The sequence below is a fragment of the Phocoena sinus genome, chromosome 1 (assembly GCF_008692025.1).
Source record: "Phocoena sinus isolate mPhoSin1 chromosome 1, mPhoSin1.pri, whole genome shotgun sequence".
NCBI lineage: Eukaryota > Metazoa > Chordata > Mammalia > Artiodactyla > Phocoenidae > Phocoena > Phocoena sinus.
The window spans coordinates 6,014,712-6,033,816 of NC_045763.1; the positions used below are offsets into that span (position 1 = coordinate 6,014,712).

At 47.9% G+C, this 19,105-nt stretch overlaps 1 protein-coding gene across 4 annotated transcripts; it reads left to right on the forward strand.

The window, feature by feature from the left end:
• The first annotated feature begins 1,087 nt into the window (after positions 1–1,087).
• PARK7 (Parkinsonism associated deglycase) lies at positions 1,088–17,307 on the forward strand. Of its 4 annotated transcripts, none has more exons than XM_032604992.1 (7): positions 1,088–1,211; positions 2,293–2,410; positions 3,794–3,895; positions 5,729–5,788; positions 6,659–6,728; positions 10,884–10,970; positions 16,938–17,307. In XM_032604992.1, exons 2-7 carry the CDS (start codon positions 2,321–2,323, stop codon positions 17,096–17,098), a joined length of 570 nt encoding a protein of 189 aa, XP_032460883.1. In that variant the 5' UTR covers positions 1,088–1,211; positions 2,293–2,320; the 3' UTR covers positions 17,099–17,307. The 4 variants fall into 4 exon arrangements, with proteins under 4 accessions (XP_032460883.1, XP_032460874.1, XP_032460865.1 ...); XM_032604983.1 differs by having other exon boundaries at positions 1,173–1,293; XM_032604974.1 differs by having other exon boundaries at positions 1,176–1,304.
• The last annotated feature ends 1,798 nt before the right edge of the window (positions 17,308–19,105 follow it).

The following is a 19,105-nucleotide window of genomic DNA, read 5'->3' on the forward strand; positions in this document are numbered from 1 at the left end:
TGCCCCGGTCTGGGAAGATCCCACATGCCGCGGAGCGGCTGGGCCCGTGAGCCATGGCCACTGAGCCTGCGCGTCCGGAGCCTGCGCCCCGCAACGGGAGAGGCCACAGCAGTGAGAGGCCTGCGTACCGCAAAAACAAAACAAACAAACAAACAAAAAAAAGCATATACTCTTTTTGGACGTAATGCTATTGCGCGCTTAACAGACTACAGTATAGTGTTAATATAACTTTTATTTGCACTGGAACACCAAAAAACTCGAGCGTGTCGCTTCACTATGGTGGTGGGAGACCTGACCTGCAGTATCTCTTTTTTTTTTTTTTTTTTTCTACGCGTAGGCTCAGCGGCCATGGCTCACGGGCCCAGCCGCTCCGCAGCATATGGGGTCTTCCCGGACCGGGGAACGAACCCGTGTCCCCTGTATTAGCAGGCGGACTCTCAACCACTGCACCACCAGGGAAGCCCTGCAATATCTCGTAAGTACACCTAGAAGTGCCTGATTTACGTGCTCAGCTCCCTCCCTAATTCTGTGGATGCAGAAGCAGCTTTGGAATCTTTAAAAAATACTATTTTGAGAAACGAATACACCTGAAATTAGCCTCCGTAACCAAGTTAGTCACAGGGGATCGGGTGACAGAGGGCAGGGAGACCCTGAAGAGTCCTAATAAAGCGGGGGCGACGAGGGAAGGCGCTCCAGGAAACAGGAACAATGCAGAGGGAGCCCTAAGTGCACAGATGAAGCATGAAAGGAACAATTCTACTGATATTTTGTGAAAATGAGTAAATGAAGCCGACGCACTCTCCAGACCGGCACAGCAAAAAACGTATGGGCTGCGGGAAAAAAAAAAAAAAACGGTTTAAATTCAGCGTGAGCCGGGGGCACGTCGGACCGTGCCTCGGATGTGGGAGATTTCGGCAGGATACGTGAGTGCACGGGCTTCCCGCGGTGCCGGTTGTTCCAAATGGAATCAATCCCAGGAGCACGATCTCCACGCAGAAGGGTAGGCGCCTCCCACCCGTTCTCCAGGGTGGGTTCGGCCGGATGTGACGTAACGTGATGCGAGCGACGTGCGTCTGCGCAGTGCGAGGCTGAGGAGCCGGGCCGGACGGCGCGCGTCTGCGCAGTGAGGGGCAATGAGAAGCCGGACGGCGCGCGCCTGCGCAGTGAGGGGCTGAGACCGGAGCGTGGCGGCGCGCGTGCGTGCGTCCTGGGTTAGTCCCGTTCTGCCTCTGTCGTCCTCCGGGTAGAGGTGCCGCTGGAACGGGCCGAGTCTCCGCGTCCCTGGGAAGAGAGGCGAGGTTCAGGTCGGCGTCTTGGGGAACCCGGCGTGTGCGCAGGCCGTGGCGCCGCGGGCGGCGAGGGCGCGCCGGCCGCCCGCTGGACCTTCGGGGGTTCCCGGAGGCGGCGCGGACCTGGCCGGCGTCTCGCAGCGTTTGAGGAGTGGGCGGCCTTCTGACATAAGCAGAGGACGCCGTTAGGCCGCCAGCGTAGTAGCAACGCTAAAGCTGCCGGAATTTGCGTGCATAGCATCCCACCAGCTGGGAGCTAGTTAATCCTGTGTGTGTTAGCATCGTTTTACCTAGATCAGGGAAGACAAACTCTGCGGAAAGAGAACAGGCTAAGAACTATTCAGACCCTGGCTTAGCAGCCGTCGTTTACAACGGCGTTTGCTAAGTGCAAAGAGAGAATCTAGCTGCATTGAGCGTAGTGAGGGGGAATTACCATTTTTCTCCGTTATTTAAAAAAAAAAAGTGTGTTCAAATATTTAACACTGTTAACCTCCCCCGAATTTTTAGTGCAGTTATTGGAACTAAAAAAAAAATCCCCTCCAAAAATCTCAGGAGCTAATTGCTAAAGAGTGTATTTCGTTTCTCACCCAGGTAATAAAGTTTTGTCGTTTCTCTGTGAAATAGTACTTGAAAAAAGACGACTTTGTACCTCCCCCGCGTCGTGTGAAATGAAAGACCCATGTACTTGTGTCTTGGAAAATTTACATTTGCAATATATTACTAGGAATTTGATTTTTAAAAACATGATAAAAGAAAATCTAAACAATACCAGCGTGCTGGCAACCTTACTGAGTTTTCATCTCAAAAAACATCAGTTGAAATGCTGTGAAAACCAGCGTTAATCTAAAATGCATTTTTCATGTTCAGTTGTGTTTGTGTATCAAAACCTTTTCCCTAGGAGGCACTTAGTTACTCTCCTTAAAAATGTTCCTAAGATTGAAGTTGTTGGCTCTTACAGAGTCGCAGTGAAAGTTTTTCGAAAATCTTTTTTTTTTTTTTTCAGTTACATCTTTAAAAAATCCAACATCAAAATGGCTTCAAAAAGAGCTCTGGTCATCCTGGCTACAGGAGCAGAGGAGATGGAGACGGTCATCCCTGTCGATGTCATGAGACGAGCTGGAGTATGTCCCCCAAAGTTTTCTAGCCCTCCTCTCTTTTAAAACAGTTTTGGATTTTTATAAGTCATTTTGAATAAAGTAATGTTCCATGTACTTTATGAAGTATTTCAGACAGACACGGCAGTACAGGGACTGATTCCACCTGTTTATCTACTGTGCACATTGACTGCTTGTTAACATTTTGCTATATTTTTTTCTGACCTGTGCCTTGAAGAACAGGTGCTTTAAAGGAAGAAGGCATTGCAAAGCCCTCTTTGTAAATTTCCCTAATCCCTTTCCCTTTCTTGCCCCAGAGGTAACTGCCGTCCTCACAGTGACGTATGCGTGTCTTTAAAGTAGCATTAGAGGGTGGTTCTCGTTTTGCATGTCTGTGGTATAAACCACATATAACCATAGTGAATACTTAAATAGCATTTACTGAGTGGTAGGTATCATTCTAAGCACTTATATAAACTTTTTTAAATTTTATAACCTTATGAATTATTGCCATTCTCATTTTACAGTTGAAGGAACTGAGGCACAGAAACAATCAATAAAATAAAGTGCCCACGTTGTAGTAAAAGTATAGATCCAGTTTGTTTATTTAAAAGTACTGCGTAGAGAATTCCCTGGCGGTCCAGTGGTTAGGACTCCGTGCTTCCCCTGCAGGGGGCACGGGTTCGGTCGCTGGTTGGGGAACTAAGATCCCGCATGCCGCGCGTGGCATGGTCCAATAAAAGACAGTAAACCTGCTGCTAAGTACTGCACTGTAGGGATATGCCAGTCTACCCATTCCTTTATTACACTGTTTCACAGCATTCTAATACTGTACTATTCTTGTTCAGGTTTCGTTGTTCACAGGTTTAGCAGTTTTTCTAGGCTCTATGCCTAAAAGGAATTGCTAGTTGCGTGGTTGATGTTACTAGATCTTGTCAGATGACTATCCAAAGTACTACGATGTGGGCCCACCAGCAGTGAGGAAAATTCCCATTTTTTCCAGTTTTGTCAACTTTGTAAATTTTTGCAAGGCGGAGTAGCACTTCGTTGTTTTAACTTGTTTTCTACCTGAAGAAAATACCAGGAGGGTTAAATGGCAGCAGCAACTTTGCCAGGTGGATTATTGCTAGGATGATCATATAATTTATCACCTAAACCAGAACACTTGTGGGAGAAAGGACGCTAAGCAGACAGGGTGCTGGGACAGCATCTTTAATTCATACTGTTCCAGGCAAAGTGGGACAGACCTAGTGATTAAATATATTTAGCCATCCTAATAGCCTAAGGTCAGCATGGTTTGGTTGCAGTATTTCCTGCCCAGTTATTTTAAAACACAGGGCAGCTGTGGAAATGTTACTCTAAATTTATGTTTCAGTGTTCTTAAATATCGTGATGATGTCTTTCTCTCAGATTAAGGTCACCATTGCAGGTCTGACTGGAAAAGACCCGGTACAGTGTAGCCGAGATGTTGTCATTTGTCCTGATGCCAGTCTAGAAGATGCAAAAAAACAGGTTTGTTCCATATACTTGGAATTATTCCTTCCTCTGGCTTCTTTATCAGTTTCTTGAACTGTCTCTTGGCTACATCTAAGACTGTTGTTAGCACAGACTTATTTTAAGAAAGTTACTTTGCTTGGACGTCTTCGGCACTAAACTAAGCCCTGGGAAGTGAAGGACTTTGCCTTTTTCCACTGTGTATCCACGGAACCTGGCAGGTCCCTGATAACCACGTGTGCTCAGTGTGGGTGGATGGGTGGGACCCTTTCATCAGTGTTCTGGCTCATACAGGCAGCCTGTCCTCTGCTTATAATTATGTTACTTAATATAAAAGAGTCAAGTGGACATTTCCCATTCATTTTTTACTCTTTACTTGAAAGCTACTTCTTATCTTTCCTTTATCAGTGACACAGACGTGGTTGTGTGATTCATGTTACATGGAACAACTCATACTTGATTTGTGGTCGGATTAAGGGAGGGGTAAGAGGTCCCCAGAAATTGGTCACTTTTTCATTATTGCGGTTCTTCCTTTTGAGGGGGACCAACACTTCCAGGAATCTGTCAAGAGCTGTGGTCCCTTTCCTCAGAAGCATGCCCCCCGCTACGTATACCAGACAGCTTTGCACACGGTTTCACCGGGCTCAGGCTTCAGGGCCCGGTGTGACAGGAGTGTAGGCTGTACCCTGTTGGAGCAGAGCTGTGGCAGAAAAGCAAGCAGAGCCCTCTCATGGACGGCCATCTCTGCCCTCCTGGGGAACCTGGAGCCTGCTTTCCCTATGCCTCACTCTCAAATGCATAGAAAAAAATGTATTCCTTTCTAATAGATCCAGATATTTCAGATTTATTTGCTAGACTGTGGAGTGTAAGAATATTGGTATTTCACATAAATTGGTGAAATTTTCTAAATAGCAGGTTAAAAATGAGAGAGTAGGAGTAAATATTCCTTCCCTGTTCCTTTTTGTCCTGTGGCGTCTGGGTATTTTAGAACAGGTGACATCTTGTGTCTATTTAGTGTTTAGTTCAGTTTCCAAAAGGAGTGGAAAAAATTCTGTACTTCACAAATATTGTTCTAAGTTTTGCTTGGTTTTCAAACAACATAGGACATTTTACAGTCTTTAAAAGTAACTCTAAATAGTATATGTTGGACTAAAAATGTAAATTTTCATTTCATTTGCTTAATGACTAAATTTTTAAAGCTTTTAACAATTTAAGATACTGTATTAAACCAATTTCTATTTGTAACTTCAGCAAGCTTGAAATCATTAGACTTCTAGGGTGTTTTGGTATCTGGGATACTAAAATATTACATCATTTTTATCCTCCAAGTTCCATTTTTCATAAGGTTAAGAAAAACTTTTTGTGCCTTTTAGAGTTTGTTTTGTTTTTAGTTATTTATTACTATGTACATTCTTGTTGAAAACAATTCACGCGGTATAGACAAACGCAGAGTCAAACGCTAAGTGTCCCTTTCCTTTTCTTGCCCTCGCCCCACCCTGCCTCAGTTGGCGATCTCCTTTGTCCATGAGTGTCTGTATACTGTACACATGTATGTGGGGGCACTGAGAGGTGTGTACACACATGCATCTACATGCGTGTGTATATTTATTCTTTGTACAGGAATGAGATCATGATAACGCCTGCAGTTCTGCAGCATGGACATCGTTTCATGTTACTGTATACAGATTTTCTGCAGTTTTTTTACTAGTTACAGTATCCCATTATAGAGAAACCCCTAATTTAACTGTTCTTCTGTGAACAGCTTTTTGCTCTGATGTGAAAGTGTTCCTGCTTAACGCACACTTCAAGTGAAACATCTTCACGTCCTTTTTCATTTTTGAACTGTTACAGGGACCTTACGATGTGGTGGTTATGCCAGGAGGTGGTCTGGGCGCACAGAATTTATCCCAGGTAAAGCTGGGGGGCTTCAGCCTCTCGTATTCTGCTGGGTTTGCTGCTAAAATATTTCAGGAAGGAGGCTGTGAATAGATTAGGAAAAGGTGAAATTAACAAAGTGCTGTTCTAGCTTAATTTTTAAAAAAAGTTTCTGATAACATTTACTATAGAAGTAAGCGGAATTGGTGAAACAGTTACGAACAGATGCTGTGAACGCAGTTCAGATGTAAGACTGCTTGTTTTTTTCCCCCAGCCGCAGCAGAATGATTAATTTTGTGCTTGTGAGAAGGGTTAAGCCTAGAAAGATAAGAGATTGGCTGTCTGCTCAACCATCGGGGTTAGGGAGGTTGCAGGGGGCTGGAGCTGCCAGCTTGAATGAAAAATGGCATAAAAGAAGCCGCTGCTGCTTCTTTTTGTCTTGTGTGAAGAGTTAGCCTGCAGGAAGAAGAAGAGAGAGAGGTGGCAGGGGCAGGGCACACAGAAGCTCATGAGGCAGGTGGAATCAGACATTTGGGGCTGCTGAGCTCCGCTCCCTACTTTGCTGTCGGAAAACACCCAGAACAGCACATTTCCTCCCTTCTGTGTCTTTCTCCCTAGAGTACAAAATGGCAAGGGTTAATATGCCCAAGGGAAATTGCTTTTCTTACCTTGAAACATCTTTAAGAAAAGGGTACCTTTTTCTTATAATAAATGCCTTGATTGGGTTTAAGGATGTAGAAACACTATGCACTTGGTAGTTTTTACATTGATGGTTTAGCGGTATTGTTGAAAAATAGATTGAAGACCTTGTGGTTTAAGCTAAAATCAGATTCTGCCAGAGTTACCAGCCAGAGACTGGCTGCAGCTTAATGACAACTTGCTGTGTTTTTGGTTTTCTTTGACTAGTCCTCTGCTGTGAAGGAGATACTGAAGGAACAAGAAAAGAGGAAGGGCCTCATCGCCGCCATCTGTGCGGGTAAGTACAGAGCCGTCCTGTGTTCAAGTGTGTTGTTGGCTTTCTTCAAAAAATACGTGACGGGGTCGTCTTTAGTTAGAAGATCGTGTTCCCAGTACTTCTTCCCCTTCCTGAGGCATGAAGGGCATCTGTATCGGTGTATTTCGTTTGGGGCATGAGGCTGATGTCATCTCAGAAATTACTACAGTTCCGTTTTCTGCCTCTCCCTGCCTTTGGTCTACGTTCTGTGAAACTTAGTGTTTTCCCTGTTTGGTGGACCTGGAGGAGAACGTGGCCCCTCTGGCACTCAGTAAACAGCTTGTTACGACAAATCCCCGTGCCAGGAAGTACTTCTGCCCGCACAGGGTCAGCAAGAATTGGGCCAGCGTCAGAGCTCTGACCTGTGCTTGCCCTGGGGGGCTTCCTGCCTGGTCCCCAGTGTTGAGAGCTGGGTCTTAGGTACTGTATTCTCTGCCACTTAATTTAGAGTAAGGCTGTTGGTGCTTTGTCGATGTCTCCACATCTTTTTTTTTTGTTTGTTTGTTTTTGTTTTTGTTTTTTTGTTTTTGTTTTTGTTTTTTTCTGCGGTACGCAGGCCACTCACTGTCGTGGCCTCTCCCGTTGCGGAGCACAGGCTCCGGAGGCGCAGGCTCAGCGGCCATGGCTCACGGGCCCAGCCGCTCCGCGGCACGTGGGATCCTCCCAGACCGGGGCACGAACCTGCGTCCCCTGCATCGGCAGGCGGACTCTCGGCCACTGCGCCACCAGGGAAGCCCTCTCCACATCTTTGAAACCTAGTAATACTTTGGTTTTTGATACCATTTTAAAGTCCATCCTTCTTGCTCTAATATCAGATGATATTCTGCCATCTTGCATTTTTTTCATAGTGTAATTTTGGCAGGTGCTTTCCTTATTCATAGGTCTTCATTAAATGTTTGTCAAAAAGAGCAAATAGGGGCTTCCCTGGTGGTGCAGTGGTTGAGAGTCTGCCTGCCGATGCAGGGGACACGGGTTCGTGCCCCGGTCCGGGAAGATCCCACATGCCGCGGAGAGGCTGGGCCCGTGGGCCATGGCCGCTGAGCCTGCGCGTCCGGAGCCTGTGCTCCGCAACGGGAGAGGCCACGACAGTGAGAGGCCTGCGTACCGCAAAAAAAAAAAAAAAAAAAAAGAAAAAGAGCAAATAAAGAGATGAATGTATGGACAGTTAATTTAAATGATGTGTTGATATTTTCTTCAATACAATAGACTTTTTAAAAGAAGTCATAGGCCGGGGATCTGGGGACTGCATTACAGCAGTGGTTCTTGGAGTTTTTTCAGAGGGTTCGTAAGGGCAGAGCAGATACTATGAACACATTATTTGCTTTTTTCCTTCTTATTCTCACGAGAGTGCCATCAGAGTATGACGATGTCATCATTCAGGCATGGCTTGTGTGCTCGAGTATTCTTATGTTGTAAACCTGTCCCAGTTTTAATTTCTAGCATGGCAGATACTGAAAAATGTAACTCGTATAATAGCTAGAGGGGTCCTAAGACCCCTTTACATGTTTGAGAACCTCTGCATTAAAGACCGGGAAGGACTGAGGGGCAACCACCTGGCAAGCCCCGTCCTTGGGTTCCGGTCAGCACTGACCTCTGACCTGCCCTTGGGGCTCGGGGATTTCTGTCTGCTGAAGGACGCTGCAGCCCTCCTTGTGGAGGAAGACAGAGGTGCTGTCATTCGTGCAAGGGCTTAGTCCACCCCCCCTCCCCATGTGCTGACCCTCCCCTCTGCCTCATTTTTAGTGCTTTACCTAAAGGAAGAAAGGAAGGGTTTGGGCTGGGTTTGTCCTCTTAGGACTGTGTTGCAAGTAAAAACCGCATATCAGTTTGTCCTTTTGTGTCACCAAAGTAGCAGAATTATCAGCCATGTCTGGTTCAGGGTGTTGTGTTCAGGCAGACTTGAATCCCACGCTGCTAAGACACACAGGCCTTGTCGTCATTTGCATCCACATTGTAAAGTGAACGGAGCTAGTGACCTGTTGTCCTGTTGAATGTCCTGCACTGCCCCTCTGGGTGCTGCACAAAGTAGGAGAAGCGTGATGGCGTGTGGAGGAGATTGCAGCGAGGTTGGGACGAGTGATGGGAGAGATTCGGGTGTTTAAATCAGCAGATGAGAACAAGATGATTCTTAAATGTCGCAGTTAGGAATTGGGAACAGTTTATTGAACTGAAGGAATGTTAACTTAACCCCTAATGTGGAGTGAATGGGAGAGACAGAAATTGGAAGGGAGGCTGCCTTGAGAAGAAAAGAAAACGAGATTCACTCTGGGTGGGGCAGGGGAAGGAAGCCTGGAGGTGACGAGCAGGCTGCGGGCGAGCGCTGGGCTGCAGGTGCAAGCTGGGGGCGGTTGCCGGGCGTGCTGTTCCCTCTGTACATCACCACACGGTGGCGCTGTTGGCTTTTGCCTCTGGGCCTCCCAAGGCGATTCTGTCCACTGGACCCTCTCTGTTCCCTGAACCTTCTGCTCCCTGCTCAGAGCTGGACCCCTGTTGCAGACTCGGCCACATTTCATCCACCGGAATCTCAAGTAATAGGAGCAGTTAAGTGTCCCCTCGAGTTTTCCAGCTAGGATTCTGAAGCCCCGGCAAGCAGTAATTATGAGCTTACCGTACAGCTATTGATGTTATAGGCAGCCATTTTATCACCTGGAGGGAGCGGCCTAAAAATTCCTTGCTCACTGTATGACCTGCTGTCCTCATGTACGATCAGTCCTCGCTTGAAATTTGCTTTAAAATATATGATGTAGGAAATTATTTTTTCTTAAAATCTTACAAAATAAGAATTAAAGGTAATTCATGAGTACATCAAATAAAAATTGAGATAATTACTCAATTTTTACACACTCTTAGGATTTGCTACCAAACATAGCTCTCGTATGCAGCATACAAGTAAGGAGGAAGGGGGCGTCAAGTATATTTAAGAGGCCCTCCAGTTAAGATATAAGTGAGGACTTGGTATGAAACTGACACCAGACGTTAAGACAGAAAGCTTATGTAATTACGTATCATTTGTTTGATCTTCCTGTTAGTAGCAGGTAAGATCTGAGTAGCCTGTAGGTAGGTCCGTTATATAACCACTTTATCCTTGGAACGGTGCTGTAAAACGAAAGGTCATGAGAGCAAGTGCTTGGGTTTGCTGGAGTTAAAGTGTGCAGAGTCCGTCCTGGGATGTTAACCACAGTGCCCTAACCATTTAGAAGGCCACGGTGCTCTTCTGAAGTTTTTCTAGGTGTGACATTAGGCCTTAGAAAGTTTTTCTTCTGTTACTTTCTGGTGGCTTAGAGGAAAAAGGTAGAAAAACTACTTTTCTAAAAGTTTTAAGATAACAAATAGGGACTTTTTTGTCTTAGTCCCTATTTGAGGACTGTGACCTACAAAATACGCTTGTGATTATCAGTGAAGTTGACCATTCATAAAAATCTCACGTTAGCAGCGGTATATTTTTTTTTAACCTTCATTTTAAGAGGGAGCATGTAGAGGACCACAGGGGGCATTTGCGCAGGGTTCTTAAGTGCGTCGTTGTAAGACAGAAACGCCAGTGCCTTTGTATCTCAGACGTGGGCATTTCACAGGTGTCTCCTTCGGGGCTGGGACAATGTCCCATTCATTTTAATAATCCTACCACCTGATACATTTGGATAGACAGACGGATGAGTGCTAATTTTTCATTCTCAAGTAGAAAAATAAAACTAGTCTCTACAATAGCAGTCAAGCCCAGGGGTTCAGAGAGTATTAGTTGCCTTTAATATGTAACTAAATCTTCCATGTGCAAAGGGTAAGGCAGGACGTTTTGCCCTCCATGGTCTCCCCCTCCTTTGTACCCTGTTACACTTGCAGCCTGTCCCTCGAGGGGGCATGTTCTATTTATCTGTTTGCTCCTCAGCTATAAAAGTAGATATTTTTGATTAAATGGTTATTGACGTGTTTTAAGTTCGTGCATTTTTGCCGCATGTGCTCAGCAGATGGTTTATTATAAACATACTTTACCTCTCATACTAAGAAGTGTTTAGTTTCAGAATCGTAAGCATATTTTAGGTAAGAGCCCCTGATTTTGAAGAACAGTTTTGCTGCTGCGATTTTTAAAACATGGGTTTTTCTGTGTCTACATTTAAGGCTTTTTATTTATCTTCTTTTTAGGACCTACGGCTCTGTTGGCTCATGAAATAGGTTTTGGAAGCAAAGTTACAACACACCCACTTGCTAAAGACAAAATGATGGACGGAAGTAAGTACATGCTTATATTGTAATGTGCCAAAAGACCTACTCAGAAAGCTGTGCTATAGCATTGTCTCCCACTTGGTAGACAGTAGTACGTAGGGATTCTCTGTGGGTTGGGGTGTGATGTGTTCCTCACTTTCTTTGCAAGTGTTTCAGTGAGAGAGACGGGCTAATGGTGTGGGTGTCTACGTGTGCGCCCCCTGACGGTGTGGGTCTGCAGACATGCACCCTAACGGGAACGCAGGCGCTGAGCCAAAGGCCGGCCTGGCTCGGAGTGGCGCAAAATGCCAATTTAACGAGTATTTTTACTCAATACTTTGCCAGCGGCCTGAGGGTAAATTTTAAACCTTGATAGCGATTTCAGAATGTGCCCTTTTGCCCACAGTCGAAAGTAAAATGGACATTGCTCTCTTCTTCCAGAGGAGGCCCGGGTGGCAGGCAGGCCTGTTCCTTCGCTCATGGGCTTCTTTTATAAATATCAGCTAGATGTTTAACTTTCATTCATTTATTTTTATGAAAACAATTTCTATTCATGGTAAAAAAAAAATGCAAACAGTACAGAAAGGGGTGAAGTAAAAGGAAGTGTTTCTCTTCTCTCTAACTTCCCCAGCACCTTTCTACTTTTCACATTTAACTTCTATTAAGTTTTCCTGTGAAACTCTAGAACTTTCTCTGCACATACTCATTATTCCTTGCAGTTTAATATTGTTACTCACATGAGATCTAGTAAGTACATCCTACAGCTTGCTTTTTTAACCTAATAGTATAACCTATAATTGATCAACTTTTAAAAAAATTCTCATACTGTTGCTTGTCCCTTGGAGATTATTTTTAAAAAGCACGTCATTGTCTCTGCCCTCCAAGAGTTAACAGCTTGCAGAGATGTGCATCAGACTTAAAAATATGAGGCAGTGTGTAATTAACAGCAAAACAATGTAACCAAGCTCCTGGACGTACAGCTGTGTAGCCGCCGCTTCTCAGCGTGACATTCAGAGCACCAGCCAGGTAGTGTGTTTGGTCAGGTGGTATCTTCCTCTGTCCCTGGAGTGCATATCACAGGGAGGCAGAGACCCTGGAACATGCAGAGAGAGAGGAAAATCACGCTGGTGTGGATAAGTGCAGGGAATCACAGATTCCCACTTAGAAGGCAAAAGTGGTTCGACTGGCGTTCAGCCAGCAGGGAGACCGAGTGACCGGCTCTGTTTAAAACACCCACCAACCAAAAACCAGTGGCTAAATAAAAAGACTAATAGTTAGGGAGGGTGGGAGGGAGACGCAAGAGGGAGGAGATATGGGGATATATGTACACGTACAGCTGATTCACTTTGTTATACAGCAGAAACTAACACACCGTTGTAGAGCAATTATACTCCAATAAAGATGTTGGAAAAAAAATAAAAGACTAATGGTATCAAAAGCGGATTTGAAAACAGCCGCGCGACTGATGGATTTTCTTGTCTATCTCTGTTCTGCTCTGGACTTATTCTGAACTAAAAGTAGGGCAAGTACATTTTTTCTTATGTTAATGCTTTCATCGCAAAGTAAAGTGATGCATTTTTCATTCACTGCCTTTTTAAAAAGATTAATAGACCTTATTTTTTAGAGGAGTGTTATGTTCACAGCAAAATTAAGCAAAAAAGTACAGCGGTTCCCTAAACCCCCAGTACCCCACCCCATCCCCCTCACCGTCAGCTTTGTTTCCCCCACCAGACGGTGCCTTTGCTGCAGTCGATGAACCCGCGCTGCCGTGTCATCGTCACCCAGAGTCCGTAGTTTATGTCCGGGTTCACGCTCGGTGTTGCAGATTCTGTGTATTCTTAAATCTGATCCAAAGTAGTATTTTCTTGGAAAACCTATGAGTTTAGTTGGCAGAAAGATACTAAGTTGTCAGTAAAACCATCTTTGTGAAAATTGATCTTTTCTTTTAAAGGCTCTGGTTTCTGGGAATTTTTAGTGTAGGGATTTAATTTACTTTGAGCTAATGGAGGGGTTTTGGAGGGTTAGAAAGAACAGAATCGGGCTTCCTTTAGTAGTTATGACACATGAGATGGAAGAAGGAGTGGAACATGTTCCCCGTTATCTGCACGTGTATCTTTGTGGCTCTTTCCTTGTAATGCCTCAGGAAGTTGAGGCTGATCAGAACTAGAAAAAGATAAGATTGTTAACTCTCGGGCGCCTCTGTCCTGGTGAGGCCCCCCACATGCCTAAGTTACCAGCATTGCATTCTGTCCTCTTACACGTAAGTCCTCTTGTAAGAGAAAAATGTTTGCAGTTTCTGCCCCTTCAGAACATTCTGAGAGGTGGAGCTGTAATCGCTTCCTGGGTGTCTCCTCCGGGAGGCCCTCTGTCTCGTCCTCGTGGTGAACGTCGTGTTAAGATCAGTAGGCCTGGCTGTGTGCTGAGTGCTGGGGACGCCGCAGTGAACAGGCTGCCCTTGCCTGGCCATGTCTGCGGTAGTGACACCACCACTTTCTGCTGGCGTTTGGTTCGGCTGGGTTCCCATGATCATCCTCTTAGGTTGGTATCATCCCCATTTTACAGAAGAGAAAAAGGAGGCTCAGAGGGGTCAGACAGCTACTGGATGGCAGAACTGGATTTGAACCCAGAACTGCTGTGCTCAGGGGTCGGCGGCTTTTCCTTGAAGGGCCAGATAGTAAATATCTCGGGCTCTCTGGGACGCCCCGTCTCTGTGGCGACTCCTCCACCTGTGGCGCCCAGACCACGTAGGTGAGGGGTGTGCAGGTAAAAGCTGCCGTTCGTTGCTGCCCCCTGGCCCCTGGCCTCCCCAGGTGTTTGATCTCTGGGCTTTGAGAGAGGCTTTGGGGTGTTTGCTTAAAGTTAACAGAATGAATGCCTCCTGCGGGTTGGCCGGGAATTGGCTGGTGCGCGGGGAGTTTTCTTCATTGTCTCCACTAGGTGGAGGTGGTCCGTAAGTAGACCTTTTGCTCTTTCTGGTTGAGATTCTTAGAACCATGGAACCTTTAAACATCTTTAACCAGTTTAGGCTGTATTTGTAATACTTTACCCACAAAGAGGTTGTTAAGTGAACCATTGAGAGCCGTGCCTCCCGCTGACCTGTCCGTCTCAGCTCCAGGAGACCCAGCCCAGCCGGTTTCCTAGTTCAGCATTTAAAATGATCTTTAACCATCAGGAAATGAGGTTAGATTAGGAAAACCTCTCGCCCTCAAACCAGGGATCCACTTTTCTTCTAAAAAAGTGTAACTAGGAAATGTTTCACGTACTGTAGTCAGTTGTTTCAGTGGGTGACGTGATTTTTAATGAGGTTTGGGAAGACATCAATCACTGCAGGTGTTATTCATCCACTTTGGAAGGACACGAGCATCAGGACGTGGTTTCTGAAGCTCGTTAACGCAGCGGAAGCATCTTGCTCAGGAGACTTCTTTTCTTTTCTTTTCTTTTTTTTTGGCTGCGTTGGGTCTTAGTTGCAGTGCGCAGGCTCAGTAGTTGCAGCGCGCGGGCTTAGTTGCCCCACGGCATGTGGGATCTTAGTTCCCCGGCCAGGGGTCAAACACATGTCCCCTGCATTGGAAGGCGGATTCTTAACCACTGGACTGGAGACGTTTTTCTGTATGTGTTCACTGAACAGGCATTTCCTGAGCTCTTCCTTAGGCTCTGGGAACAGAAAAGGGAACAAGATAGAGCCACGTCCTCAGGTGTTCTGCGGGGGGGGGGGGGGGGGGACTGGCAGGAGGTCTGCACTGAGCATGGGGGAGGGGAGGGGTTCAGAGGCGGTGTGTGCCTGGCTCTCCCTGCGGGGACTGGGCGTGGCAGGATCTCACAGAGGACCCTCTGTCCTTCGTGTCCCACGTCGCTGAGTGGTGCCACCACCCGCCCACCCAGTTGCCCAGGACAGGCGACTGGGAGTCATCCTTGATGTCTCTCCACATCGAGTCTTTCCCCAAGGCCTGGGCATTTTATCTCCAAGGTACATCTCAGACCTTCATTTCCTCTCCGTTGCCGCTGTCCCATCCATGTCACCGTTTGCTCCCACCTGGATGCGGCTTCTTTTCCGTCTCCCCTCTGGTTCCTTCTGGTCCAGTCTCTGTGCGCAGGCCAGGCCCCGGGGTTTGTGCACCGTGACATGGAGTTCAGGGTCACCTCAAGGTGCTGGAGAAAGTTGGCGAAGGCTTCTCCTGGGGGAACTGGGTGTGCTCTGATTTGCGCTTTGGAAAGGTTCCCCCTTTGGTGGTGCTGAGTGTGGAGGGAAGGGCAGCCAGAAGGGAGGCTGGACGCAGAGGTCCCGCGATAAGGCAGCAGGCGGAGGAACATTCATTCATTCTTTCATTTACCTGGTCCTCGGGGGCACCTCCTTGGTGCCATTAATACCCTGGGCCAGACGGGCAGGTGAAGGCTCAGCGTTTTACAGAATAGACAGTAAACAGGAGACGTATTGTTTCCTCGGCGCTGGGAGGGCGCTGTGATGGAGTGACCTGAGGGACCTGGTTTAGAGAGGGCTCACAGGTGCCCTCTCCGAGGGCTTGGAGCTCATGCTGAAATTGAAAGAGCAAGTTGCTGAGAAAAGCTTCCTGGGCAGAGGGAGCAGCCCAGGCCCCCCGTGGGGCCGGCAGCAGCTCCCGGCACGAGAGGGCAGTGGGGCAGGCTGCATGGGGTGGTGGTGCTGCGCGCGCGCGCGCGCGCGTGGAGGGAGGGTCTGCTGACGCCTGCCTGGCGTGGAGGGTGAGAGCTGTGGGGGCTGGTGCGGGGCATCCCAGCTTTGTGCCCTGAGGCTTGCCCGGAGGTAGTGTCGTTTACTTCCTGGGAATATAGGAGAAGCACATTTCTTACCACATTTGCAAAAATACAGCCAGCTGGGGCCACAGAGGAGAATAACCCCTGACGAGTGAGTGGTCCCTCCTCTGCGCCTCCCTCCGCTCCCGATCCCTTATGTGTAGCTTGTGCTTGTTTGATTTTGAGGCAGCAGAGTGCGTGTGTGTGCGTTACCTAGGTGGTCTGTATCACAGGTAGTTTCTACCTTCAACACCAGTTCACCCTCATCCCCCTTTCCTCCAGCATTTTGTAGAGAAGGAAAAGTAATTTTCCCTCTACCCTTCTGATTTCTTAGTTGAGACCCCTGAAAAAAAAAAACAGATTGACCAGAGAAAAACAAGTTTAACATGTATACATGGGAGATACCCAGGGAAAAGGGAGTAACTCCCTGAGATGGTTTAGAATTCTGGCTTAAATACCATCTTAATAGAGAAAGGAGACGGGGAGGTAGGCCTCTCAGGGGAGCGTAATTGGCTTTTAGGAAAGTTGAAGGGACCCTTCGAAGAGTAGATGGGAGGAATAGTAGTTGTGACAGAGTTTGTCTGGGTGTGGTGTCAACTTCTAGATTTCTCTCCTGGTTGATGAGACTCCCGGGAGGGGATTTCTGAGTTCCTTCCGGATGATCTGTCTTTAGGCAGGAAAGGAGATTCCGAAGAAGCCACTCCCTCTCCCTGCCTGTGCTGTTTTTCAAGTGCTTTTAGCTCAAAATAATCAGTAAAGCAAAGCAGCCTATTTTGGGGTGGCATTTCCTGAACTCCTGCAGTCATACTTTCGAGTGCGTATTCTCTCCCCCTCACTTCACAGAATTGACACTTGCGTGTGTTGTGGAATAGAAACGTGAATGCTTAGCATTCACTCTGGCATCCCCCTCACACGTACGATGGCTGCTGCAGCTGCGTTGAAGTCACATGTGTTCACACACTTCATCTCAGCGGCTGGTGGCGCCTCCTGCTCTGTGCTGTGCGTGGCAGCCTCGGTATCTTCCCGCTGTGCGCCGAGAGCTGGGAGTGCCGGAGGGTCGCGAGTGACTGGCCACCTCGTTGTCCTGGGGGTTTTTGCTTGTTCTTGTTTTGATTTTCTTGAGACCAGTAGTAGTGCTGCAAGGGAATGGGACTGCTGAGTGGCGTTCCTTGCTGTCCAGCGTAGCCCACTGGGACATAACCCTTTTTTGTTTTTATTTCGAAGATCATTACAGCTACTCAGAGAACCGCGTGGAAAGGGACGGCCTGATCGTCACCAGCCGGGGGCCGGGAACCAGCTTCGAGTTTGCCCTGGCGATTGTCGAGGCGCTGGCCGGCAAGGAGGTGGCCGAACAAGTGAAGGCCCCGCTGGTTCTTAAAGATTAGAGCAGAGAGGTTTGGTGATGGGTAATCCATCCTCACTGTGTTCGCTTTAAACAAAAGAAGTGGGATTACTGTGCAGAGACGCCGTCATCACCATCCCCCCTCAAGTGTGGCTGTGACGTGACGGCTGCACAGAGATTCCTCAACCTGCACTTGTGTCCCCACATTTCTGAACCTTGATTGCAGAATAAATGGGGCATTTAGCAAAACTACTGATGGCTCCCTCTTTCACTTCTGGTCTCTGTTTTCTCGTGTGAAACCAAGTGATTGTCAGCTTCGTTTGCAGCTCTTAACTATTGATACAGCCGCTGAAGTAAATGAGTAGGAAACGCATTTTACACAGCAGGGAGGAAAAGCATAAAACAGAGATTGAAAAGGCTTGTGACTTCTCTCCCGTCCATTAACTGTATCTCTAATGTGCGAGTAAAAGATACCAACGAAGTTGGCTGCACTGGTGAATTTTTGTAAGCTAATCCCTCGTCTCCCATTGCAGAGAAGAGTCCTGAGGTGGAATTGAAAACTTCCCAAGGCTGGCCTAGCCTGCCCTCCCTTCCTTGGGTAACAGTACCTGGCTGTTTCACCCCACGAGCCGCCCGGCTCCCGTGTGCAGTGGGTGGGATGCACACCAGGGCTGGGCACACAGCCCAGGCCCAGCCAGTCAAAGCCTGACGCACCCTGACCCAGGTGGGACCGTCAGCCAGTGGGGTTCAGTGCCGGGGCCTGCGCCCTGCCCGCTGGGGTTCTCTGCTGGGTGGTCAGGAGGGCTGGCAGTGAACCTGGAGGAAGAAGGCCTGGCCGAACGTGGCCTCCAGCACGACCGGCGGAAAGCTCAGAACGTGCTTGACCCAAGATCCATCTGCCCCTGAAGCAGGCAACACCTGGACTTGCGAACAGGAGCCAACAAATCCCCGTGGCTTTTTTGTTTCACTATTTATGAGTGACTGATGGGACACAGAGGAACGAGGTAGTGGGCAGGCTCCTGAAGGTGGAGGGCCGAGCCGCTGAGTAAAACTGCCGTACCACCAGTGTGCTTTGCTGCCTGTCCCCCCTTGCGCCCCACCCCACCCCCGTCTCTCCTTCCCCCCTCCCTCCTGTTCCTCCTTCCCTCCCTCCTGGCCCTTTAGACGTGTGGGCTGTGAGGTTTCTGTCGCAACTACTCAGCTCTGTCCTAGTAGCACAAAAGCAGCCGCAGCCACTCCACCAGGCAGGCAGGATGGCCGTGCAGCAAAACCTTTATCAAACCAGGCAGCAGTGGGGGTTGGACCCTCGGGCTGCAGTTTGCCTACCCCTGAACCAGAAGGCAAGGCAGATGTTACTGATGAAAAATGCAAACGGAATTGCAGGTTTTGATAAGCACTGATGGTGTAAAGAGGATGCGGGGGGGCGGGGGGGGGGGAACAGGAGAGACTGCATGAGGGGTGGGGGGCCTCTGAGGTGAGGTTTCAGCCGAGACCTGAGGAAAGGTCAGGTTTGCCCCTTCAGCAGCCGTTGGCTGTGCTGGACCTGCTCTGTGCCCAGCCCATTCCTGGTGCTGCAAGAGCCATTGGGAGACACAGTCTGTCCTCTTAGAGCTAATATGTGGGATTGGGAGAGATTGGAAAACATCTACGTTCTATGAAGAGAAGCAAGGTAAGGGGGCAGTGAAGGGGATGTTTCCCCGCAGGGTGTATATAGGAGACCTCTGTGAAAAGGGACCTGAGGGGAAACCTGGAGAGATCCGGTGTTGAGTAAGGCAGGTCTGCTAAGAGCATTCCAGGAAGAAGAAACAGAAAGAGTAAAGGCCCTGGGGCAGGATCAATGGGGTGTGGAGGGCGGCTGGCTGGGGGTGGGGTTGGAGAGCTAGCTGGCACCTAGATGGGGAGCCCTGGAGGAGGACCCTGATCTCTCTCGGTTCAGAGGTTCTCTGTTGAGAGGGGACCCCATGGGGAGCAGGGGGGAGGACCCCAGAGGTGGGCGCCCATGTGGGTGAGAAGGCCATTCCCATGTTTCCAACTTGAACACAAGGTCAAA